Source organism: Nicotiana tabacum, chromosome 15 (assembly GCF_000715075.1).
Source record: "Nicotiana tabacum cultivar K326 chromosome 15, ASM71507v2, whole genome shotgun sequence".
Classification (NCBI taxonomy): domain Eukaryota; kingdom Viridiplantae; phylum Streptophyta; class Magnoliopsida; order Solanales; family Solanaceae; genus Nicotiana; species Nicotiana tabacum.
In genome coordinates this window covers 87995338-88019591 of record NC_134094.1, presented here as the reverse complement: position 1 = coordinate 88019591, position 24254 = coordinate 87995338, and the positions used below count along the sequence as shown (strand labels likewise).

The window sequence follows — 24254 nt, the reverse complement described above, 5'->3', positions numbered from 1 at the left end:
TAGATCTTATAGTTATATTAAGAAGTTCGTTATATATATATATAAATATTCAAGTACAAACTCAATAATTAAAGTTATACCTACTATAAACTTCAAATGATGACTCAGAAATAAAGCAAATATATATACTCCATCCGTTTCAATTTTGATGAAATAGTTTGATTCGGCATGGGGCTTAAGAAAAAAAAAATTAAATATTGTGGTATTAAAAGTTTAAGTGGTAAAAACTTTGTAGGGCCACGACATTTGTGTGATTATAAAATTTTTTCATTAATAGTAGTAAAATGAAGAGTTTAAATTTAAATTATTTTTAATTGTTAAAATGTGTTGAACAAACTAATAATAAGAAAAGTGTATCATATAATTTGAAGCAAAGGGAGTATATAAGTAAAAAAGAGTCAAAGGAACCATAGGTATTGTAGCAGAAGGGAAGTTGCAGAAACTGGCAAAGAGATAATGGAGAGGTATGAGAGAATAGGGACAAGGAGAGTGAAGAGAGTGGGTCAATTAATGTCCCACAAGCATGGGGTTGTCTTGTCTTGTCATGTCAAAAGCTTCACCTATTAATGTTCTTTTCTCTTGTTTACATCTTGTCCTGATGCTACTATTGACACTACTTAGCTTTTACAGAGGTTAAAATAGTTTACTTTATTGTTGCTTCCTTCATCGATGCTATCGAGCAAAAATTATGAGATATTAGAGTTTAAATTTCAGCAGAGATAAAAAAACTTTTGAATAATTTCTTCTCTTCTGTATGAACTTTGATGAACAGAGTTATAAAAAATAACAAATATTTGGTAGAATAGTCAATATGTGGGCAAGCCAAATCACTATCTTAGAATGTTAACATGGGCAATATACTTATAGGTGTTATTTTGACAATTTGTAAATTAAGTTTTTCACAAACATAAGAAATGGAGTATCAAACAGATACAACTTCATGAAAAAATATTGGTTGAGAACTTTTTCACCTTGTTTTCGCTGCAAAGGCAACCTAAAAATCCCGAAGTTAGTTGCTGATGTGATGTGAAAGAGAAGGCTGTTAATTGAGAGACAAAAGTGAATATATTACTTCTATAATGCAACAAGTCAGTAATTTAACGGCAGGTACCAACTCTAGGCAATACACTGCTAGAAATTATGCAAAAACCAACCAACTTTGGTCGGTCAAAAAATCGATCAAAGTTGATCGATTTTTTAAAATATTTTATTTTTTAATTTTTTTTTACGAAATCGACTAACTTTGGTCGGTTTTCTTTGGCGCAAAAATGCGGAAAACTATTTTTGAGTCCTACGAAATTTATTTTTTAAAAAACCGACCAACTTTGGTCGGTTTTTCAATTAAAATAAATAAAAATTAATATTAAAAAAACCGACCAAAGTTGGTCTGTTAATTCGACCGGTCATTTAAAAAACCGACCAACTTTGATCGGTAATTTTACTTTTAATAAAACCGACCAACTTTGGTCGGTTATTTTTGTGCGAAAATACAATTAAAGAGTATAAATCAAATAAAATGCAGTCTTAAAACAAAATGCACCAATGGTCTAGTGGTAAAATAGTATCCTGCCACAGTACAGACCCCGGTTCAATTCTCAGATGGTGAATATTTTGATTACATCATTAAAATACCAACCAACTTTGGTCGGTTTTTTTTTGCAATATTTGCTTTTTTGAATTTAATTGACCGACCAAAGTTGGTCAGTAATTTCCGACCAACTTTGGTCGGTATGACTTTACGACCCCTAAAATACCGTCCACACGTAAATGGTCACGTTTTGATCGGTTATTGGCCATTAACGACCAACGTTGGTCGATTTTTTTGTCAGTTTTTACCGAATTTCTAGTAGTGATAATAGAATTGAGAAGGAAGAGAAAGAAAAAGTTGAGTGCAAAAGAACCACAAAAAAATGGAGAGCTACGAAAATGGAAAATGCAAGGATCAACAACAACAACAACACACCCAGTGTGATTCCACAAGTGAGATCTGGGGAGGGTAGTATGTACGCAGACCTTACCCCTACATTCAAGAAGACAGAGAGGTTGTTTCCTGAAGACCTTCGACTTACGAAAGATAAAAAGAAGGGCAGCAACAAGCACACCAATTAGAAAACCGAAGCAAAAAATACAAAGATACAAAACTAAAACTGAGTAATGCAATCAGAGGGCCGGAACGAAATCAACGACAAGTAAACACAGAAGTCAAGGAATATGCAAATACATTAATAACGCTAACTCATGTACTAAAACTATTGTCACAAACAAGGACAACACTAGGCAACCTATCCTAACCTTTTACCTTTATTCTCAACCTCCGCACCTTTCTATCAATGGTCATGTCCTCGGTGAGCTGGACCAACGCCATATCTTGTTTAATCACCTCTCCCCAATACTTTTTCGGTCTACCACTACTAAAAACAGCAAATTTGTGACTGAATAATTCCGACCGATTTAATTCAGTCGCAATTTTCGACTGATTCGGTCGGAAACTTTATTAAAAATACATGTTAATTATTTTTAAAATTTTTGGCTCAAAACTTGCGACTGATTTAGTCGCTCAATTACGCGAAAAATACCACGAAAATAATTTTTATGGTTTGCGACTGAATCAGTCACAATAATTAAAATTAAAAAAAAATAAATTAAATATTTCGACCGATTTGGTCGGAATCTGCAATAAAAACGAGACCTGACTGGTCAACGGGATTTGCAACCGAATTAGTCGCAATTTGAAAATTTAAATTTCAAATTTGCGACCTATTCGGTCGCAAATCGTTTTTTGTAATACACCCTAACCCATTTTTTCTTCTTTCATCTTTCTTCTCTAACTTTTTTTCCTCTCCTCCCCTCTCCCCTTCTGCCCCCACCTGCTCTATTTCTTGATTTTCTCCTCTAATCTAACCATATTAGGTATAATTTTCCTCTCTTTCTCTCTCTCTCTCTCTCTCTCTCTCTCTCTCTCTCTCTCACTCTCCCTCACCGCTCCATTTCCCCCGTCCAATCCCCCCCCCCCCAAAATTTTTTTTTATTCCCAAGTTGTTTACCTCATTTTTGGTGCAGGAATCCGGCAGCTCATCTCCCCTCTGGTGGTGGTTCGGCAGCAGATCCGTTGGTCATTTTTTTCGGTTTATTTTTTGCATTAATTTAGCAAAATAGTATGTACAAACTAGCTATATAATTTGCAATATAGTATAGATAAATTAAAAATAATTTTTGCATTATAATATGTATATAGTGATGTTAAAAATTTACTTGTTTAGATTAATTAGCTATTTTTTTCTTTTTAGTTAGATGTTCTTGTAAAAATGGCTAGTATACTTGTATGTATCCAATAGTAAATCTAGAAAAAAATTTAGAATAATTTGGGTATGTTCCATAAGTATGGAATTATTATTTATATAAAAAATAACTAAAGAAACAACTTAAGTGCTAATACTTCGTATAATTTAGGTTATAATAGTTAGAGTTGAATAATATTTTAAAGAGTTAGAATTTTTTTACATTCAAGTTATGTTAATTAAGAAATAACTTAAGTGTTAATTCTTCTCTGTTTCGGCTTTTCGTTTAAAAATTCTCCATGCTATATCTATGTGTTAATTAAATTATTTATTATTGAAATGAAATGAAGAAAATGCAATCAATTAAGTATTAGAGCGCTATCATATGCTAATTTGAAATAAATTAGATTAATTTTTATGTTTTAGAACTTTTTTGTCTTACAATTGTTTAATGTACATATTAATATTGAAACCACCCAAGTATTATAGTAAAATATATAACTAAACTATTTAGATAACCTTTGGGAGAATATAACTTAGTAAGTAGTATAAATAAAATAAATATGTCAATTTCTAGTTTTTTTTTGTTTGTGTAGATGGCATTTGCGCATCGTACATGGATGTATAATAGGAATCATCCTAATCGTGTGGGGTTAAGGGATGAATTTAAAGAATGGGTTGTTAGATTTATTGCTAAGGCAAGGACACTTGATGATTTTCATATTGAAGGAACGATTATGTGCCCTTGTGTGAAATGCAAGTGTGTTAAGTTATTGGAAGAAGATGTTACATGGCATCTTTTTAAAAAGGGATTTATGGAAAATTATTATGTATGGAATGCTATATTAGGTTTTTGTTTGGTTGTTAGGTGTTTGGTTGGCTGTTTTATTTGGCAGGTGGTGTAATTAGAAATACAGCAGAATTCTGCTTAAAAATGCTCAGATTTGCGACTGATTCAGTCGCAGATTGAAAATTTCTAACAAAATTTAATTAAGATTTGCGATCAGTCGCAAATCAAGAAATATTGATATTTTTAATTAATTAATAATCAATATTTACGATTGTTTCAGTCGGAATAATTAATTAAAAATTAATTTTATTTTTTAATTTTCTGACAAAATCAATCGCAACTTTTAATTTATATATTTTTTTTTAATTCTGGTCAGCGACTGAATTAGTCGCTAAATTTGCAACTGATTTGGTCACAAATGGCCTAATTTTAAATGTCTCCGTATTTTTCAATTTGCGACTGAATCCATCACAAATTTTCGACTGATTCTGTCGCAAATATATTGCGACCACGTGTTTTCCGACTGACACTTTTCAGTCAGAAATTCGTTGGAAAAATACAATTTTTGACTGATTTGACGGTCGCAAATTTGCTATTTTTTAGTAGTGTACCCCTACCTCTCCTTAGGCCCAACCTCTCACACCTCCTCACAGGTGCATCTGTGCCTTTTCTATTCACATGCCCGAACCATCTAAGTCTCGCCTCCCGCATCTTGTCCTTCACAGGGGCCATGCCTACCTTGTCCTGAATAACTTCATTTCTAATTCTATCTAGCCTGGCATGACCGCACATCCATCTCAACATACTCATTTCAGCCACATTCATCTTTTGGACATGAGAGTTCTTGACTGGCCAACACTACGCCCCATATAACTAGTCGATCCGACCATCGATAAAACATACCTTTAAGTTTAGGTGGCACATTCTTATCACACAAAACACGTGAAGCGAGCCTCCAATTCATTCATCCTGCCCCAATACGATGTGTAATATCCTCGCCGATCTCTCAATTCCCTTGTATAACTGACCCAAGGTATTTAAAACTCTCTCTCCTAGGGATGACTTGAGAATCAAGCCTCACTTCTTCGTCCACAACCTGAGTTATCCTACTGAACTTGCACTCCAAGTATTCAGTCTTGGTCCTACTCAACTTGAAACCTTTAAACTCTAGGGTCTGCCTCCAAATCTCTAACCTCTCGTTAACATCGCCTCGCGTCTCGTCAATCAGAACAATGGCATCTGCAAATAACATGCATCACGGCACCTCTCCTTGTATGTGGCGCGTCAGCGCGTCGATCGCCAAGCAAATAGAAATGGACTGAGGGCTGACCCCTAATGCAACCCCATCATAACTAGGAAGTGTTTTGAGTCCCCTCCCACAGTCCTCACTCGAGTCTTAGCTCCATCATACTTGTCCTTAATATCCCTAATGTAAGCAACATGAATACCTCTAGCCTCCAAATATTTCCACAAAACCTTCCTTGGCACTTTATCGTTAGCCTTCTCTAAGTCGATGAACACCATATGTAAATCCCTTTTCCTCTCCCTATACTGCTCCATCAACCTCCTAACAAGATGAATAGATTCTGCAGTCGAACGTCCTGGCATAAATTCAAACTGATTTTCAGAAATATCCACAATCCTCCTCAACCTCAACTCAACCACCATCTCCCAAACTTTCATAGTATGGCTTAGTAACTTGAAGTCTCGGTAGTTATTACAACTTTGGATATCACCCTTGTTCTTATACAATGGGACCATCGTACTCCATCTTCATTCTTTGGGCATCTTCTTCGTCATAAAAATGACATTAAATAACCAGTGAGCCATGTGAGCACATGATTTTGCCCGACTAAAATACTCCTACAAAAAATTCACAAATAGAGTTTTTCTAAATTGTTTTAGGTTTTACAGAATTTGTAGGGATTTTCGGTTAATTTTTGTTTGCATTTATTTGCATATTTAACATTTTTAAATCATGAGAAAATACCAAAATGTCTAAAGTATTTCATGCATAACATTTTAGGTCTTAATTGCACTTAGAATTTAATTATATAAGTTAATTACATTATTAAACAGAAAATCACAAAATATGGGTCATTTTTGTATTTTTAGCTTTTAAATGCAAATTAAGTAATTCTTCCTTCATTAGTCTAAATTAATCAATCATGGTAAAATAGATAACTAGATTTATTCCTATAAATTAGATTGATTTAGCACTTAATTTAGGTTTAATTAATTAATTTTTGTTAGGATTTAAGGAAAAAAGAAGAAAAAAAAGAAGAAAGAAAAATCGTTTGGGTTTTAAACTTGGGCCAAAACAATTTTGGCCCAAACGCTCACCTGAATTCCGCCAAGCCCAATCCCTCACCCGGTCCAGTCTTACAACTAAGTGCGAACGACGTCGTTTTGGACGGATCGATCTCGACCATTCAATCCATCTCCATCCAACGGACACAGTCCACTCTCACCCCCATATAAAAGGCCTGTTATGCGTTTCCCCTCCCCCAGAACCCTAAACCTAATTCCTAACCAAGAGGCGCCCACCCCCTTTTCTCTCCCTCCGTCGACCGAACTCGCTTGAACTCAAGCGAGTTCACCCTCCCTCCAACTCACGCACGTGGTTCCTTCACCCTCCCTCCTCCACGTCACCCGTCCCGTAACGACCTCTAACAGAAAATATTCTTCTCTCCCTTAGGCTTCACGCGCTTTTTGTATTGAGAACAATCTCGGATGAATGGTGGTCGTAGGATCTGAGAGATTCAAGATCCTAGACCTCCATTTGTCCGATTTGGTTCACAAGAAAGAGAATCGGATTCTCGCGGATTTTTCGGACGGAAAGAGGAATTTTAGGGCACAACTTGAAGAAAATAGGTATGAAAATTTCTGGTTTGGGTATATATAGGGAGGTTAAGGGATTTCTTAGGGGTCTGATTTTTTTGGAACAAAAATTTTAGAGAAAAAAATCGGAAAGGAAAGCTAGGGTTCTAAAAAAAATTCTTTTTCTTTTCAGTGGTTCATCTTCATTTTTTTCGATTTTCTGGTTTAGTTTCAGAACAAAAAAAAATACAAAAAAAAATGTTCAGTGTTCGTCTGTTGATTTTATTTTGATTACTGTCTAAAAATAAAAAAAACACATATTCCGTCTCTTCTTTTCAATCTGGATTTTGAGTTGAAAATTGGACTTTGACTGAGAAGTTGTTGAGTTCGCTGCTGCTCGAGAGGCTGCCTTTTTTGAAGTGCAGATTTCTCTTAGTCGTTGTTTTGCTGTTCATAGGTACGTTTAGCCACTTTGTTTAGCTTTATTTAAACCATAAATAAAGCTGGATTTGTTAAATTATCCTCTTACAATACTTTTAGTAGTTTTCAGCTTGTTTGAATCTCGAATGAAAATTTTGATTTGTTTATTAGCTGATTCTTTCTCATTTCATAGATTCATTATGTGTACTGTCGATTGGTCTCAATTTATTTTTCTCTGTTAAGTTCTGGAAATATTATGTATTTTTTTAGTTCTGATCCTAGATTCAACATGCTTAAAGTTTGAATCTGTTTGAAATCCTTTTCCTTGTTTGATCTTTGAAGTGATTGGAATGTTAAAATCAAGTATTGGTTTGTTGAATGCAAATGAGCAGCCTAGCATCTGATGAATGTTGTTCTGTTTCTCTAAAAAAATGTTCAAGTTCTATTGCGTACACTTAATTGATGCAAAAATCTGGTTTCATGTTTTCTTTCAAATAGTGGCCGAACTTAGCAAGTGAGGATAGCTTTGTAGCAAGTTTGCTTATTCTGAATAATGATTTACTTGCTTAAATGAACTTCAAGTTGGAATGTGTTGTTTAATTAATATGTTGTTACTGTTATTTATTGATACAACCAAGTTAATTTACAAGGTAGCCCAAATGACTATCTCCTTGTAAATCAAACATGGCCTTGAGAAAGAAGCACTACACCGTTAGAGATTCGAAAAAAGAGAAGAAGTATAGAGTTTATATTTGTGCTAATGAAATAATGTAATTTATGTTATGATTAGCCAATTTGATTATGTAAATGGCTTTTATATCAATATGGACTGTTAATTAATCTTTTGTCCATAATTATTCAGTGGTTAAGGCTACTGGTCCATTTCAGAGGCCCAGATGTCTGGCCTAGAATTTCGAACTGTGATGTATTTTTGATTGAGTTAATTAATTAGGAAGAGGATTTTCAAATATTTTAATAACTCCCTGCCAGTTTATTCGGCGTGGAATTTGCCAACAATTCAGGGTGTTAATTGAATTCCATTCAACTATGTCGATATTTCCATGTTTAGCAAATAGTTCCAATTAGCCTTCATGTATGTAGCCTCCAGTTTTAGTTTTATCATGCGATGGAAGATTTATTGAAGAAGAACAGCAGACATAGTATGAGCTCGTTAAAATAACTAGTATTTTAATAGAACACTGCATATGCTTTTTCCCACCAATAACTCCATAATTCTAGACTCTCACTTGTAATCTCACACCTTAGCAAAAATTGAATAATATCCAAACATCGTAGTTTGCTTTAGGCACGATTAATAAATTATCGTGACTATGGGTACGGTTCCCGTGGCATAGTTATGATACGTAACCCTAATTCGAGTGTGCGTTTCACGTGACTCGGCCACAACTTCAAATAATAATAAAAATAAGCCTGTCGTAAATTGCAGGTGCATTTCATGTGACGCGGTTTGCGACGTGTGCCAAAACGACAAGTGTACGACATCGTGACTTGTTCCAGAAATAATTCCATAAATAATTAAAAGCGGTTAAAAAGTAAAAATGCACAATAGGCTTTAAACATGTATCAAATCAAATAATTAGGCCGATTATTGATAGTTGAGCGACCGTGCTAAAACCACGGAATTCGGGAGTGCCTCACACCTTCTCCCGGGTTAACAGAATTTCTTACCCGATTTTCTGTGTTCGCGGACCATAAATAAAGTCAAATTTCCTCGATTTGGGATTTAAAATAAATCGGTGACTTGGGACACCATAAATTATCCCAAGTGGCGACTCTGAAATAAATAAATAATCCCATTTCGATTAATGTCACTTAAATTGGAAAAACTCCCTTATTCCCCTAACTATCCCATACCCCTTCGGGAAAAAGGAGGTGTGACAGCTCTGGCGACTCTGCTGGGGATGTCGAACCCAGAATCTCTGGTTCAGGGTTCAGAATTCGAGCTTAGATGACTGTTATACTTGGCTTTTACTTATTATCCTGATTTTTTTTACGTGTTTGAGCCTAATGTGCTAAATGCCTATTTTTACTGCTTTGATATTGTTTGGACTGTATATAAACTGTCACGAAACCATTCTCCTCTCTGAGTCTTCTAAATCTTCTGGGAAGTGCACGCTGGCGTGACTTCTTTTCTGTTAGTGTCATATCCTAATTTAGAACGAGGATCGGATCAGTTACAAAGCCGGATGGCCTTTTGGTTACCGGTACGTTGCCCCCCTCGGCTCGAGTTGTCCGCTCGGGTAAGCCAGGTCTAGAACAATACACCCAAGATTTAAACTTAGAATAACATAGCCTCATGCCGGATCCCTAGTAGGTACGTTTGCTTGCATCACGTGCATTTGACTTAGGGGACTCAACACAGGGGTTGGGTCCGTCTAGGATAGGTGTACTCAAAATTAAAGGACCATCCTGATGCATTCTTTACGTACTACTTGTGCATTAATTTACTTGGCTTGTATGTTGACCGGCTTCGTGACTAAGGAAAAATAAATCCAAAAAAAAAAAGAAGAGAAAAATCAAGAGTGAGGTAAGATAGAAAAACACCTAGTTTTGATAATTTCGGTATTCAAAAATCCCGTTACTCTGTCGAAATTTCAAAAACAAAGAGAGAATCATTCCAAAACAAATCATATTTTTCTGTGCATCAAAATGACCGAACTACGCGGGTCTGATTCTCACCGGATGTGAGATACGTAGGCAAACCTCATCGGTTCCGGCCCCCAATTTTCAAAAAATCTAAAATATTTTCCTTTATTTTCTTGTTTAGAAAGTCTTTCTTTGAGACCCCATTTTTTTAAAAAAATCCAAAAGTATTTCCTTTAATTCCTTCTTTTAGGAGTTTTGTTTTTTTTAGAAAATCCCAAACAAATAAAAGATTAAAAAAATAATTTTAAACCAAAACAAATATATATTTTATTTGTAGGAGTCTTTTATTAGAAAAAGAAAACAAATGAAATTAAAATCCAAAAATATTTTCATTCTTCTTTCGAAAATTGAAAACAAAATTCAAGATTCTTTAGAAGTGTTTCTTTCATAAATTCAAAATAAAAGTCCATAAATCCAAAAATATTTCCCTTTTCCTTTTTTTAGAAGTTTTTCTTTCGAAATTTCGGAAAAAAAAATATATAATCAAAATTCAAAAAAAAATATTTTTTTTTCTTTAGAAGTCTTGCTTTTTCAAAAATTAAAAAAAAACAGAATAATCAAATTCCAAAAATATTTTCTTTCTTTTTACAAGTCTTTATTTTTTTTATTTTTTTATTTAAAAAAAAAAAATTTGACCACTTCGCAAACACAGCCCTAAAATCTTCTCCTCCGAAGTGTTGAAAGGTCGTATTTGCAAAAGTGGCCGTGATTTGTTTTCGGTTATATTTTTCAAAAATTATAATGATAGTAATCTTTTCATGGTCAGTTTTGTACAAAATTTTAATCTAGTCACCCTAATTTAAAATGTGCAGAATGAGCACCGTTCAGAACTTACCTGTGAAGGTTATGGATCAGATTCCACTGGCACTCCACATGTGGTGGGAGGATTTGGGAAAACAAGGACGAGACATGGTCAACCAATACCTAGGGGCGCTCACTGGACTATTGAAAATTCAACCTAGAAGGGACCTGATAGAGGCATTAGTGGCATTCTGGGACCCCGCTCATAATGTTTTACACTTCTCAGATTTTGAGCTTACGCCCACTTTGGAAGAAATGGCGGGTTATACTGGGAGCACGGAAGGACTGAGACACAAGTACCTGGTATCTCCAAGGACTGTTACCCCCCACAAGTTTCTGGACTTACTAAAGATAAGCAGACAAATCAAGACGGGAAGTCTAGCACGGGGAGTTTCCACTTTTCATTTTCTATATCAGCGATACGGGCATCTAGGGGGATTCGAAGACCCTGAAAATGGACTCTGCAGTAAAGGAAACCGATCAAAATGGGAGACCCATAGATGTTTTGCCTTCATGGTGGCATTTTTAGGACTTTTGGTGTTTCCAAGGGAGGACGGGCACATTGATTTGCGGATAGCCGGGGTTGTCCACGTTCTGACTACTCAGGCCAAGAGTACTCTCGCACCCATGATCATATCAGATATATTCCGAGCCCTCACGTTCTGTAAGGCCGGAGCCAGTTTTTCGAGGGATGCAACCTGTTGTTGCAAATGTGGATGATCGAATACCTCTGTCATCGTCCTCGATACATGAACTATGGGTCTACGGGGAAAAACTGCATTGAAGAGTTTGGTACACGAGTAACAGGATTCGAAATGCCAAAAGGGGTCAAAGATTGGATTACCCGCCTTCGATCTACGACCGCAGATCAGATAGAGTGGACATTGGGTTGGCTTCCCGTTGATGAGATTGTTTATATGCCCGCCACTGGTCCCTACTTCTTGCTAATGGGTCTCAGAAGCATCCAACCCTATGCTCCGTACCGGGTTTTGAGACAGCTTGGAAGATGCCAGACAGTTCCTAGAGATGAAGATCTTAGCACTTATGTGGTCGAAATCCGCTCTGATGCCCAATTTCCCGAAGAAGCGGTTCGCCAAATTTGGAGCGAATGCCAGTATTTGGGGGCAAACACCCGAGTACGTGATTTGTCTAGGGGTGAAGTCTTACCTAGTTATGTTGCCTGGTATGGAAAGAGATTCGCGATGACTAGTGAATCTGAACGACCAACTAAAAGACCTCATATCCAAGAATTTATTGACGCATCGCAGGAGCACTGGGCTTGGTTAGCTAAAGAAAAGGAATACCGAACTACTATAAACAAGCTAGAAGGACAAATTGAAAAAATCAAATTTGATAGTAGTTTGCAGGCAGCTGAAGATGCAGGGGAAAAGAAGAGGTTGGCCAAGGAAAATGAAGCCCTTCGAGCCCAAATCCAGAGAATGAAAATAGCCGCCGAGACACCAGAAAGAAGTGAGAGGGATGAGAAAATTATAACCAATCTGAGGCGGAAAGTGCATGATTACGGTTTTGACTTAACAAAGGCCGAAAGGGACTTGTTCAATGCTCAAGCAAGGCTGGCCAAAGGTGCGGAAGAACACGCTAGATTAGCCCACCAGTTGAAGCAGAAATATGACAAAGAAGTAGCAATTTTACAGAAAATGCTGGTTGCCCTGGAAAATGAAATGATCAAGCAAACAAAGGATTTCAAGACAGAAAGAGAGCATTGCTATGCACTGATTTACCAACTACAAGAAAGCCTGAAGCAGTTACAAGACCAAAGCAACACAGATACACAAGTGTTAGAGGCTCGGGCCCAGTAGATTGGACGTTTGCTTCAAGAAAAGGGTGTCATCAGAATGAGGATTAAAGAGATAGTTGATTATATTGTAATGAAATGCCATGAATGTGAAGACATGACCAAGTCTATGTTTTTTCCTTCTGTAATGACATTCGTTCGACAGGTGATGGTTGACCTAGACCGCCTTCAAGAAGATATTGCCCGCAGGCCCGTGCAGAGACCGGCTGATGTCCCGCAAGCCTCCGGAGTACCAGTGGAGGCTCTTATGTATTTTTGATTTCCTTTAGTAGTCTGTATTTTACTTTCTCCGAGTCTTGTTCGTCTTTGTCAAGGTTGTCTATTACTTTATTTCGAGTCTGTAGATTTTCCTTTTGCAGTCATCGCCACTTTTAGTCCTTGTAATAGAAAATCCAAAAATATGTCTTTTATTGATGAAATAAATTATTTCGTATCTATTTCTCTGAACTACGTAATGATCTGATTCATGCGGCGTCATGATACGTAGGCAATCCCCATAGGATTCGATCATATTCTTAAAAGAAGAGAGGGAAAAGAAGAGAGAGGAAGAAAGAAAAGAGGGGCCAAACTAAAAAAAAGGGAAAGAATGAGAATTAAAAGAGCGAAACACAGCAGGAGGTGAGAGGGAAAAGTCAGGATTTGGAGAATTTGGAAAAGCCGGGATGAAACATACGAGCCATCGCAAAGCATCTAGGAACGTTAACTGCTCAGGTGCATTGCATACCCAATGTGCGATTAACTATCTGTAAATTGCTTTTAAAACTGACCAAGTTTTTGTGCGCGCATAGACAGGTTTTGTTTTAGGTGGTTAGTTTGTTGGCATCCTGGCAAGTCACCCTTATAACACCAGATCAAAGTGCAAGGCAGTCATGACTAGCAAAGAATTGGACACGGGTGTTGTCGACCCGCCAAGGGAGATTGTAGAATCGGAGTCTGAATTGAAAGAGGAGGTCTACAGGTTGAAGCATCAAATGGCAGAAATGTATCAAGCCTGGGTCAGGGGGCATCCTCCACCTTCATTCCCCGCTAACTACCCAGAAAATCCCGCTTTCATCCCACCACTGTCACAAGCCCAAGATCCCATTACCATTGATCTTTCCCCTCAGCACGCACCAGGCTTTACCCCTTATCGCCACTACCCTGGCACCTCGTCCCAAACCTTTCATGCTCTACCAGCCAAAACAACTGCATACCCTGCTCCGACATCCGCTCCTGTTTTCGTAGCCCCTCCGTGAGCTACCCTTCACAGATCTTCTAGTGAACCCACGTTCCAAGCTCCAGATACCCAATATTATGTTCCAGAACCAACTTTCAAAGTCACGGATCCTTATTCCCATGCCCCTCGCTTTGAACCTCTTGTCGAAACTGAGAAACCATCCCGGAATGTGGAGCAGGACGAGATGTTCAGGAAAGTGAAGAGCCTAGAGCAATCTTTGAAGAACATGCAGGGGATAGGAAGCCAAGTAAGTGTGGCTTACAAGGATTTATGCTTATTTCCGGATGTTCAACTGCCCGCTGGGTTCAAGATGCCCAAGTTTGACCCGTACGATGGACATGGAGATCCCGTGGCCCATTTGAGAGGCTTCAGCAGCAATATGAGAGGCGCCGGTGGGAAAGATGAATTATTAATGGCATATTTCAGTCAGAGTCTGAGTGGGGCAGCTTTAGAATGGTACACCCGCCAAGACACTAGCAGGTGGTACACATGGGATGACTTGGCTCAGGCCTTTGCTCGGCACTTTCAGTACAATATAGACATTGTCCCGGATCGCCTATCTTTGACCAAGGTAGAGAAGAGGCCCAATGAAAGCTTTAGGGAATATGGTTTCAGATGGAGAGAACAAGCTGCACGAGTCTACCCTCCAATGGAGGAAGATGAGATGGTCGAGTACTTTCTTCAAGCCCTAGAGCCCACTTACTTTGGCCATTTGATCTCAGCCATAGGTAAGTCCTTCAACGATGTGGTAAAGATGGGAGGAATGGTGGAAGAGGGACTCAAGTCAAGCAAGATCATGAGCTACTCTGCCATAAAAGCGACCACACAGGCAATTCAAAGTGGCACCGGAAGCCTGTTAGGCAAAAAGAAGAAAGAAGATGTCGCTATGTTTGTCTCTGGATCATGGCGTGGCCCAAGGGGTCCGCCTCACCAGTACACCCAAACTCGACCCCAACCTCAAGCCTACACCCAAGCTCCATATAATCCATCTCAGCACTATCTCCCGCCACAAGACCCTCGATATTCTGTCGAGCTACCCCAATACCATGTTCACCACGCACAGTCATATGCTCAACCCCCTCCTTACCCGCAATGGCATGCTCCAACTCCACAAAATCTTTATACACCCCCACAACCATACGAAAACCCTACTGGTCCAAGTTTTTGACCGAAGCCAGATTACAGAAAAGAGAGGCAACAACGGAAAGAAACCTTCACCCCTCTTGGAGAGTCCTATACCAGTTTGTTTCAGAGGTTGAGGCAGTTGGACATTTTGAGGCCGATTGAGCCCAAGATACCAAATCCGCCTCCAAGGAACCTTGATTACTCCCTTAAATGTGCATATTGTTCTGATGCTCCGGGGCACGACACGGAGAAGTGCTGGCATTTGAAGAGGGCGATCCAAGAGCTTATTGATACAAATCAAATTGTGGTCCAGAGCCCGGAGGCGCCAAACATCAACCAAAATCCTTTGCCGGCCCATGCAGAGACACATATGATCGAGATAGTTCATAAGGATGGGGAGCCCAAAAACTCTTCCAAGTCTGTCATGATGATCCGGGCTAGCGAAAGTAATCCAATCAAAGCTCTAGATTCTGCAAAAGCAATGTCCTTGGTAATTAAAGAGGTGTCGGAGAAGCCAAGCGCGCTCAACGTGAAGCCTTCTATATTGGTTGTGAAAGGGCCTCCGATTGATGTTGAAGCGAACCAGGAAAGGCAAAAAGTGATCGTGCCAGGGGTCCCGGGCAAGCCGGTCATAATCGTGGAAGGGGTTCGTGTTACCCCCGTTATCATTAAGCCAGTAACCCAGTTACCGATGGTTGACACAAAGGCCGTCCCATGGAATTACAAACAGGTGGTAATAACATACAAAGGGAAAGAAGTAGAAGAAGAAATCAATGAAACCGGAGGACTAACTCGTTCTGGGAGATGTTTTGCCCCAGAAGAACTGAGGAAAACCAAGCCATCCAAGGACGGCCACATCCCAGTAAAAAAGCCGGTCACCGAAGAAGAGGCTGAGGAATTCCTGAAAAAGATGAAAATGCAAGACTATTCCATTGTAGAACAGTTGAGGAAAACACCAGCTCAGATCTCTCTTCTGTCTTTGTTGATACATTCAGATGAACACCGCAAAGCCCTGATGAAGATTTTGAACGAGGCCCATGTTCCTGATAAGATCACGGTGAACCACTTGGAAAAGATTGCTAACAAGATTTTCGAAGCGAACAGGATCACTTTCTCAGATGATGAACTCCCTATAGAGGGTACAGAACACAATCGAGCTCTTTATCTCACAGTGAAGTGCGAGGATTTTGCTGTCTCAAGGGTACTGGTGGATAACGGTTCTAGTGCGAATATTTGCCCTCTGTCCACTTTGCAAAAGTTGAAGATTGGCACCAAAAGGATCCACATTAATAATGTATGCGTTCGAGGCTTCGATGGAGGAGGCAAAGATTCTGTCGGTGATATAATGCTAAAATTGTCAATAGGGCCGGTTGAGTTCACTATGGAGTTCCAAGTGCTAGATGTGGGTGCCTCTTATAACTTGTTATTGGGCAGGCCCTGGATCCACGCTGCCAAGGCAATCCCGTCTTCTCTGCATCAAATGGTAAAGTTCGAATGGGACAGACAGGAAATAGTTGTGCACGGGGATGAGAACTTATCCGCTTACAATGACACAATCATTCCATTTATTGAAGTTGAAGATGATAAAGGGCCTTGGGTTTACCAAATGTTCGAAACAGTGTCTGTCGGGAAAATTCCCGAGAGAGAATGCATCCTAGGTCCGAAGATAACATCCGCGTCTGTCATGGTAGCAAATGAAATGTTGAAGAATAGTTTTCTGCCAGGCAAAGGTCTGGGTTCATCTCTGCAGGGTATTGTGCATCCGGTGTGTCCACGTGAAAGTTTTGGTACATTTGGTTTGGGATTCACACTCACAGGGAAGGACGTGAAAAAGGCTAAAAGTTTGAAAGGAAAGGCATGGTCACTTCCTAAGCCTGTTCCACATATCTCCAAGTCTTTTGTCAAGCCAGGGGTCGCAAAACGCCCAATATCAGCGGTCCCAAAACCTGTGGTCGACTTTGATGAAGAGTTGATCAAGAGGTTCCAGAGTTTGTTTGATGAGGTTAATATGGTAGAAATCGGGGAAGGTTCCAGTAATGCCGATGTGCAGCTCGTTGGTCCAAATGTGAAGCTTAGCAATTGGAAAGCTACTCCTCTCCCCGCCCGGAAGGAGTTTTGGTAGTTTGCTTTGTTTTCCTTTATGCTATCTGGGTTATTCCAGGGTTGTAATCCAGATTTTTTTTATTTTTTGCTTGTTTTGATGTACAAACCCTCCTATCCTTTTATTTTCAATGAAATACAATTTCCCGTTTTCCATTAATCCTGATAGCGTTTCATTTTTGTTTTTGCTTTTCTTTCTGTACAGTTCTTTTTATGCTGGTTTCAATGACATGACATGCATGAGGAATTTTCAGCCAAATTTTAAAAGCCAATCTAATTCTGAAATAACGATCCAAGAAGTAGAGGGTGATGATGAAACAGAATACGATGAAGAGGCGGCATTTGAGGAAGTCAGTAGAGAACTAAAACACTTTGAAGAAAAACCCAAGCCTAATTTGAATGAAACCGAAGCAATCAATTTAGGAGATCAAAATAATGTCAGAGAAACCAAGATAAGTGTGCATCTGGAACAGCAAATCAAGGAAGAAATAATCAAAACACTATTTGCATACAAAGATGTCTTTGCATGGTCGTATGACGACATGCCGGGCTTGAGTACTGATTTGGTAGCTCATAAATTGCCAACCGACCCTACGTTCCCTCCTGTCAAGCAAAAGTTAAGAAAGTTCAAGACTGATATGAGTGTGAAGATTAAAGAAGAAATCACAAAGCAACTGGAGGCAAAGGTCATTCGGGTCACTCAGTATCCCACTTGGTTAGCTAATGTGGTACCAGTACCAAAGAAGGATGGTAAGACGAGGGTGTGTGTTGATTATCGTGATCTCAACAAGGCAAGTCCAAAGGATAACTTTCCATTGCCGAACATCCACATTCTGATTGATAATTGTGCCAAGCATGAGATCGGGTCTTTCGTGGATTGTTATGCGGGATATCATCAGATCCTGATGGACGAGGAAGACGTAGAAAAGACAGCATTCATTACGCCTTGGGGGACGTATTGTTACCGGGTAATGCCATTCGGTTTAAAGAATGCTGGGGCAACTTACATGAGGGCAATGACTACCATATTTCATGACATGATACACAAGGAAATTGAGGTTTATGTAGATGATGTGATCATAAAGTCAAAGAAGCAGTCCGACCATGTTGGAGACTTGAGAAAGTTTTTCCAAAGGCTCCGCAGGTACAACCTCAAGCTCAATCCGGCAAAATGTGCATTTGGTGTCCCGTCCGGGAAACTGTTGGGATTCATAGTCAGTCGACGCGGTATTGAGTTGGACCCATCAAAGATCAAAGCCATCCAAGAATTACCACCGCCAAAGAACAAAACCGAGGTAATGAGCCTTCTCGGAAGGTTAAACTACATCAGCAGGTTTATTGCTCAACTCACGACAACTTGTGAGCCCATCTTTAAGTTGCTGAAGAAGAATGATGCGGTTAAGTGGACTAATGAGTGTCAGGAAGCATTTGATAAGATCAAGAATTACCTGTTAAACCCCCCTGTGTTGGTCCCGCCAGAACCTGGGAGACCTTTAATTCTCTATTTGACGGTCATGGATAATTCTTTTAGTTGTGTGTTGGGTCAACACGACAACACGAGCAAGAAAGAGCAAGCCATTTATTACCTCAGCAAGAAGTTCACTCCCTATGAGGTTAAGTATACTCTTCTTGAAAGGACATGTTGCGCCCTGACTTGGGTGGCGCAAAAGTTGAAGCATTATTTGTCATCCTACACTACTTACCTCATTTCTCGCATGGATCCTCTAAGGTATATCTTTCAGAAGCCTATGCCCACAGGGAGGTTGGCAAAGTGGCAGATTTTACTCACAGAATTTGACATCATCTATGTGACTCGAACCGCGATGAAAGCCCAAGCCCTAGCCGATCACTTGGCCGAGAATCCGGTGGATGAAGTATATGAGCCACTGAAGACTTATTTTCCTGATGAAGAAGTGACGTATGTTGACGGGGCTGATCATGATGAAAAGCCAGGTTGGAAACTTTTCTTTGATGGAGCTGCTAACATGAAAGGTGTCGGAATAGGGGTTGTACTCATTTCTGAAACAAGGCATCACTACCCTGTAACAGCTCGACTTCGATTTTATTGCACTAACAACATGGCTGAATATGAGGCATGCATTCTGGGTTTGAGGCTAGCTATAGATATGGGAGTTCAAGAAATATTGGTTTTGGGAGACTCAGATTTGCTGGTTCACCAGATTCAGGGAGAATGGGAGACCCGTGATTTGAAGCTCATACCGTATCGACAATGTCTGCATGATCTTTGTCAACGATTCAGGTCGGTAAAATTCAGGCATATTCCCAGGATTCATAATGAGATTGCCGACGCCTTGGCTACTCTGGCATCAATGTTACACCATCCGGATGAGATTTATGTCGACCCTCTGCAAATCCAAATCCGTAATCAGCATGCCTATTGCAATGTGGTTAAGGAGGAACTTGATGGTGAGCCTTGGTTCCATGATATCAAGGAATACATCAAATCAGGGGTATATCCGGCACATGCCACAGGCGATCAAAAGAGAACCATTCGACGTCTGGCTAGTGGATTTTTCTTAAGTGGGGGAATATTGTACAAGAGAACTCCAGATCTAGGATTACTAAGGTGTATAGATGCTAAACAAGCCTCGACTATCATGGCCGAAGTGCATTCCGGGGTTTGCGGGCCACATATGAGTGGGTATGTCTTGGCGAAGAAGATTCTTCGAGCAGGTTATTATTGGCTCACCATGGAACGTGATTGCATCAGCTTTGTTCGCAAATGTCATCAATGCCAGGTGCACGGTGATTTGATTCATTCCCCGCCATCTGAGCTGCACACAATGTCGGCACCTTGGCCCTTTGTTGCTTGGGGCATGGATGTCATTGGACCGATTGAGCCGGCAGCGTCAAAAGGGCATAGGTTTATTCTGGTGGCCATTGATTACTTTACCAAGTGGGTCGAAGCTGTAACTTTCAAGTCCGTGACCAAGAAGGCAGTGGTAGATTTTGTTCATTCAAACATCATTTGCCGGTTCGGAATTCCCAAGGTAATCATCACAGATAATGCTGCTAACCTCAACAGTCATTTGATGAAAAAGGTATGCCAACAGTTCAAGATTACGCATCGAAACTCCACTCCATATCGTCCTAAGGCAAACGGAGTTGTTGAGGCTGCTAACAAGAACATAAAGAAGATACTTCGTAAAATGGTGCAAGGTTCGAGGCAATGGCATGAAAAGTTACCGTTTGCTTTGCTAGGTTATCGCACTACTGTCCGCACTTCAATAGGTGCAACCCCCTATTTGCTGGTATATGGAACCGAGGCAGTGATACCTGCGGAAGTTGAGATTCCATCCCTGCGGTTCGTTGTTGAAACTGAAATTGATAATGATGAGTGGGTCAAAACCGGCTAGAGCAATTGAGTTTGATTAATGAAAAAAGATTGGCAGCAGTATGTCATGGTCAATTGTATCAGAAAAGAATGGCAAGAGCATACAACAAGAAGGTTCGGCCCCGAAAATTTGAAGTGGGTCAGCTGGTATTGAAACGCATCCTTCCACATCAGGCTAAGGCTAAAGGCAAGTTTGTCCCAAACTGGAAGGGGCCTTTCATTGTGACAAAGGTGTTGCCTAATGGCGCTTTGTATTTAACAGACATAGAAGGTAAATGTGTGGATATGGCTATCAATTCTGATGCAGTCAAGAGATATTATGTATGATTTCTTTGCTTATCTTCAATCGCATTTTATACTAGACACGTTCAAAGTTGGAATGACGAAGGCATTTTATTCTGCTATCCCAAACACTTTTATCATTTGTTACCCCTTTTTGAGACTTATTTATTTTCTTTCATACCCCTCTTTTGGAATCAGAAGCAGTGTTAGAAATATAAAAGAATGAAAAAAAGAGAAAAAAAAAGAGAAGAAAAAGAAAAAAAAAAGAAGGAAAAGAGAAAAGCGAAGAAAGAAAAAAAGAAAAGAAAGAAAAAAAAAAGAAAAGCAAAGTAACAAAAACAAAACTCTTATGTTTGAACTATGTTCGACCTGATTCCTTTTAAGGATACGTAGGCAGCCTTGCACGGTTCGGTCCCATCAAAATAAAAATCCAAAATTCCCCAGATTCGAAGAAACTGGGGCAGAAGTTTTAGTTTTGTAAAAAGATCTGATTCCAAAAGTTGTAATTTTGAACCCCTTCATCTTGAATTATTTTGAGCCCGCATGCTACCCTTTCTTTCTAACCCTGTCCAACCCCTACACTACAGTCCAAAGAAAGACCTTCTGATCAACTTTGAGGATGCCAAGCCAAATGAGATAGAGGTGCGATTTACATCACGGGTAACACCTTGGTTCATGGGCACAAGGAAAAATGAATAAATGAGAGAGTCTTATTGGTGAAAACCCTCACGGGCACCATAGGGCGATGGTGAGTCAAGGGAAAATTCAAATGAGAGAGCCTTATTGGTGAAAACCCTCACGGGCACCATAGAGCGATGGTGAGTCGAGAGAAAATTCAAATGAGAGAGTCTTATTGGTGAAAACCCTCACAGGCACCATAGGGCGATGGCAAGTCGAGAGAAAATTCAAATGAGAGAGTCTTATTGGTGAAAACCCTTACGGGCACTGTAAGGCGACAATGAGTTGAGAGAGGAGCAAATGAGAGAGGTTTGCTGGTGAAAACCCTTCGGGGCATTACAAGCTGAATCAGGTTCATGACTTTACAAAGAAATTGAATTATGGAAAACCCGGTTTTGAAGTATGAAGACATGACATGAACTGAAATGTGATTAGTTGGATGGATTAGGCTGATCAGTCCGAAATGCATGTCATGATCATTGGAGCCAGTTGCTTCATTCAGATAAGTCTCTTTTCCATTTTTCTTCAAATAGTCATCGCTGTTTTTTCTTTTATTTTATTCCTAATTCTCGAAGTCACTTCTCTTCGTTTCTTTTGGATCTATTTTTCTAAGTGTTAGTCAAATTAGTCTGTTGTTAAGCAAGCAAGAAAGGACTTCAAAGCCCATTACCAGCTTTTTATTTGCACTAAGCGAAATTCGGCCAGGCACATCCCAAGTGACATGATGTAGAATTAGCAGTGCGGTGGTAACTGAAGTTCAGGTGGTCAAGTGATTCGTGAATTTGTAGGAAATGCGAAGGTTCGACAGTTGTCATAATGAAAGTACCATACGGTGAGTTGAGTGTAAGGGATTCAAGTCATTCAGAGATTTTGTGTTCGAGGTCCGATTGAAAGGTCAAACAATTCTTTGTAGCCCGAAGCAGCTAATCAGAATGAAGCGGGATAGTGACAGAAGCAGACACCTTCAGCAAGGATGCCACAAACTAACCGCCACAGTTTCAAACTGACAAAATTTTCTTTGTTTCAAGCAGGGGCAAGAAATCTTGTTTGCTTTGCCGAGAATCCTCCATGAGAAAGCATGTTCCAGATAAGTTCAGTTTTAAGTTTCCGGGACCCTCCTGGATAATGGGAGTTAATTTCAACTTTTCAGGACCCTCCTGGATAATGGGATTTAATTTCAAATTTTCAGGACCCTCCTGGATAATGGGATCTAGTTTTAAGTTTTCAGGACCCTCCTGGATAATGGGATGCAACTAACAATCAATGAATGTTCCTGGTACAAACTGGGGCAAAAACTTTTCTCTGTTTTGTCTGTGTTGTCATGATTGCAGGCGCCCACCTGGAGAACGAGAGAATTCATTTCAGTTTTAAGTCAGCAGGCACCCACCTGGAGAACGAGGGAATTCATTTCAAGTGTTAAGTCAACATCAGGCACCCATCTGGAGAATAAGGGAATTTATTTCAAGTTTTTAGGTCATCAGGCGCCCACCTGGAGAATGAGGGAATTTATTTCAAAGTTTTTAAGTCATCAGGCGCCCACCTGGAGAATGAGGGAATATATTTCAAGTTTTTAGGTCATCAGGCGCCCACCTGGAGAATGAAGGAATTTATTTTAAGTTTTTAAGTCATCAGGCACCCACCTGGAGAATGAGGAAATTTATTTCAAAGTTTTTAAGTCATCAGGCGCCCACCTGGAGAATGAGGGAATATATTTCAAGTTTTTAGGTTATCAGGCGCCCACCTGGAGAATGAGGGAATTTATTTTCAAGTTTTTAAGTCATCAGGCGCCCACCTGGAGAATGAGGGAATTTATTTTAAGTTTTTAAGTCATCAGGCACCCACCTGGAGAATGAGGGAATTTATTTCAAGTTTTTAAGTCATCAGGCGCCCACCTGGAGAATGAGGGAATTTATTTTAAGTTTTTAAGTCATCAGGCGCCCACCTGGAGAATGAGGGAATTTATTTCAAGTTTTTAAGTCATCAGGTGCTCACCTGGAGAATGAGGGAATTTATCTCAAGTTTTTAAGTCATCAGGCGCCCACCTGGAGAATGAGGGAATTTATCTCAAATTTTTAAGTCATCAGGCGCCCATCTGGAGAATGAGGGAATTTATTTCAAAGTTTTTAAGTCATCAGGCGCCCACCTGGAGAATGAGGGAATATATTTCAAGTTTTTAGGTCATCAGGCGCCCACCTGGAGAACGAGGGAATTCATTTCAGTTTAAAGTCATCAGGCGCCCACCTGGAGAACGAGGAAAGCCACTTAAGAATTCAATTCAAGTTAGAAGTAGCAAAAGTTCGCCTCGAGAATGCGAGCTGACAGTCCGAGATAACCAAAGGAAGAAGTCTCAATCCAGAATAAAAGAAAAAGGGTGAATCCAAAATGCAGAAGCCGATGAAAGATGTGAACTGCTCAAGACATGGCTGAAGTCACAAGCTTTGCATGTCCCGTCTTGATCCGAAAAGCTGAAGAAGAGAGAACTAGCACCTGCACAGGTTCAAGTCAAAAGTCCGCATGAAGAACCATTCAAGACTCAAGATCAAGCTTCAGAAGACTCATAGATAGGAATCTTGTAACTCGTAGCTGATAGGCTTAGTTAGTTTCTTTTTCATTTTGACTTTGGTGTAATAAGGAGCGCAGCAAGAAAGAGCAGCAGCAGCAGCAACAGTGAAACACAGCTTCTCGGTAATTCCAACTACCAAAATTTCCAGAACTACACTGACCTGATTCCTCCATAGCCGAGGATATGTAGGCAACCTCGGAAGCAAGGTTCGGTCAAGCGCTTTCAAAATGCTTCCATGGAGTATGCAAGCGGTCAAAAATCGCTCGTGTTTTCTCAATGTATATTTGCCCGAAAACTCTTCGTGTTTCCAAGCAAAGAGGGGCAACTGTGAGCACATGATTTT

The 24254-nt window shown here is 39.6% G+C and overlaps 1 protein-coding gene across 1 annotated transcript; it reads left to right on the top strand.

Annotated features, from left to right (window-relative positions):
• Positions 1 to 15303: 15303 nt before the first annotated feature.
• Positions 15304 to 20881, top strand: LOC142169717 (uncharacterized). Its single transcript, XM_075231619.1, is given in 8 exon segments — positions 15304 to 16072; positions 16262 to 17051; positions 17239 to 17383; positions 17516 to 19025; positions 19083 to 19723; positions 19829 to 20198; positions 20286 to 20402; positions 20405 to 20881. Coding segments are annotated over 8 exon segments (4653 nt in total). The 3' UTR covers positions 20716 to 20881.
• The last annotated feature ends 3373 nt before the right edge of the window (positions 20882 to 24254 follow it).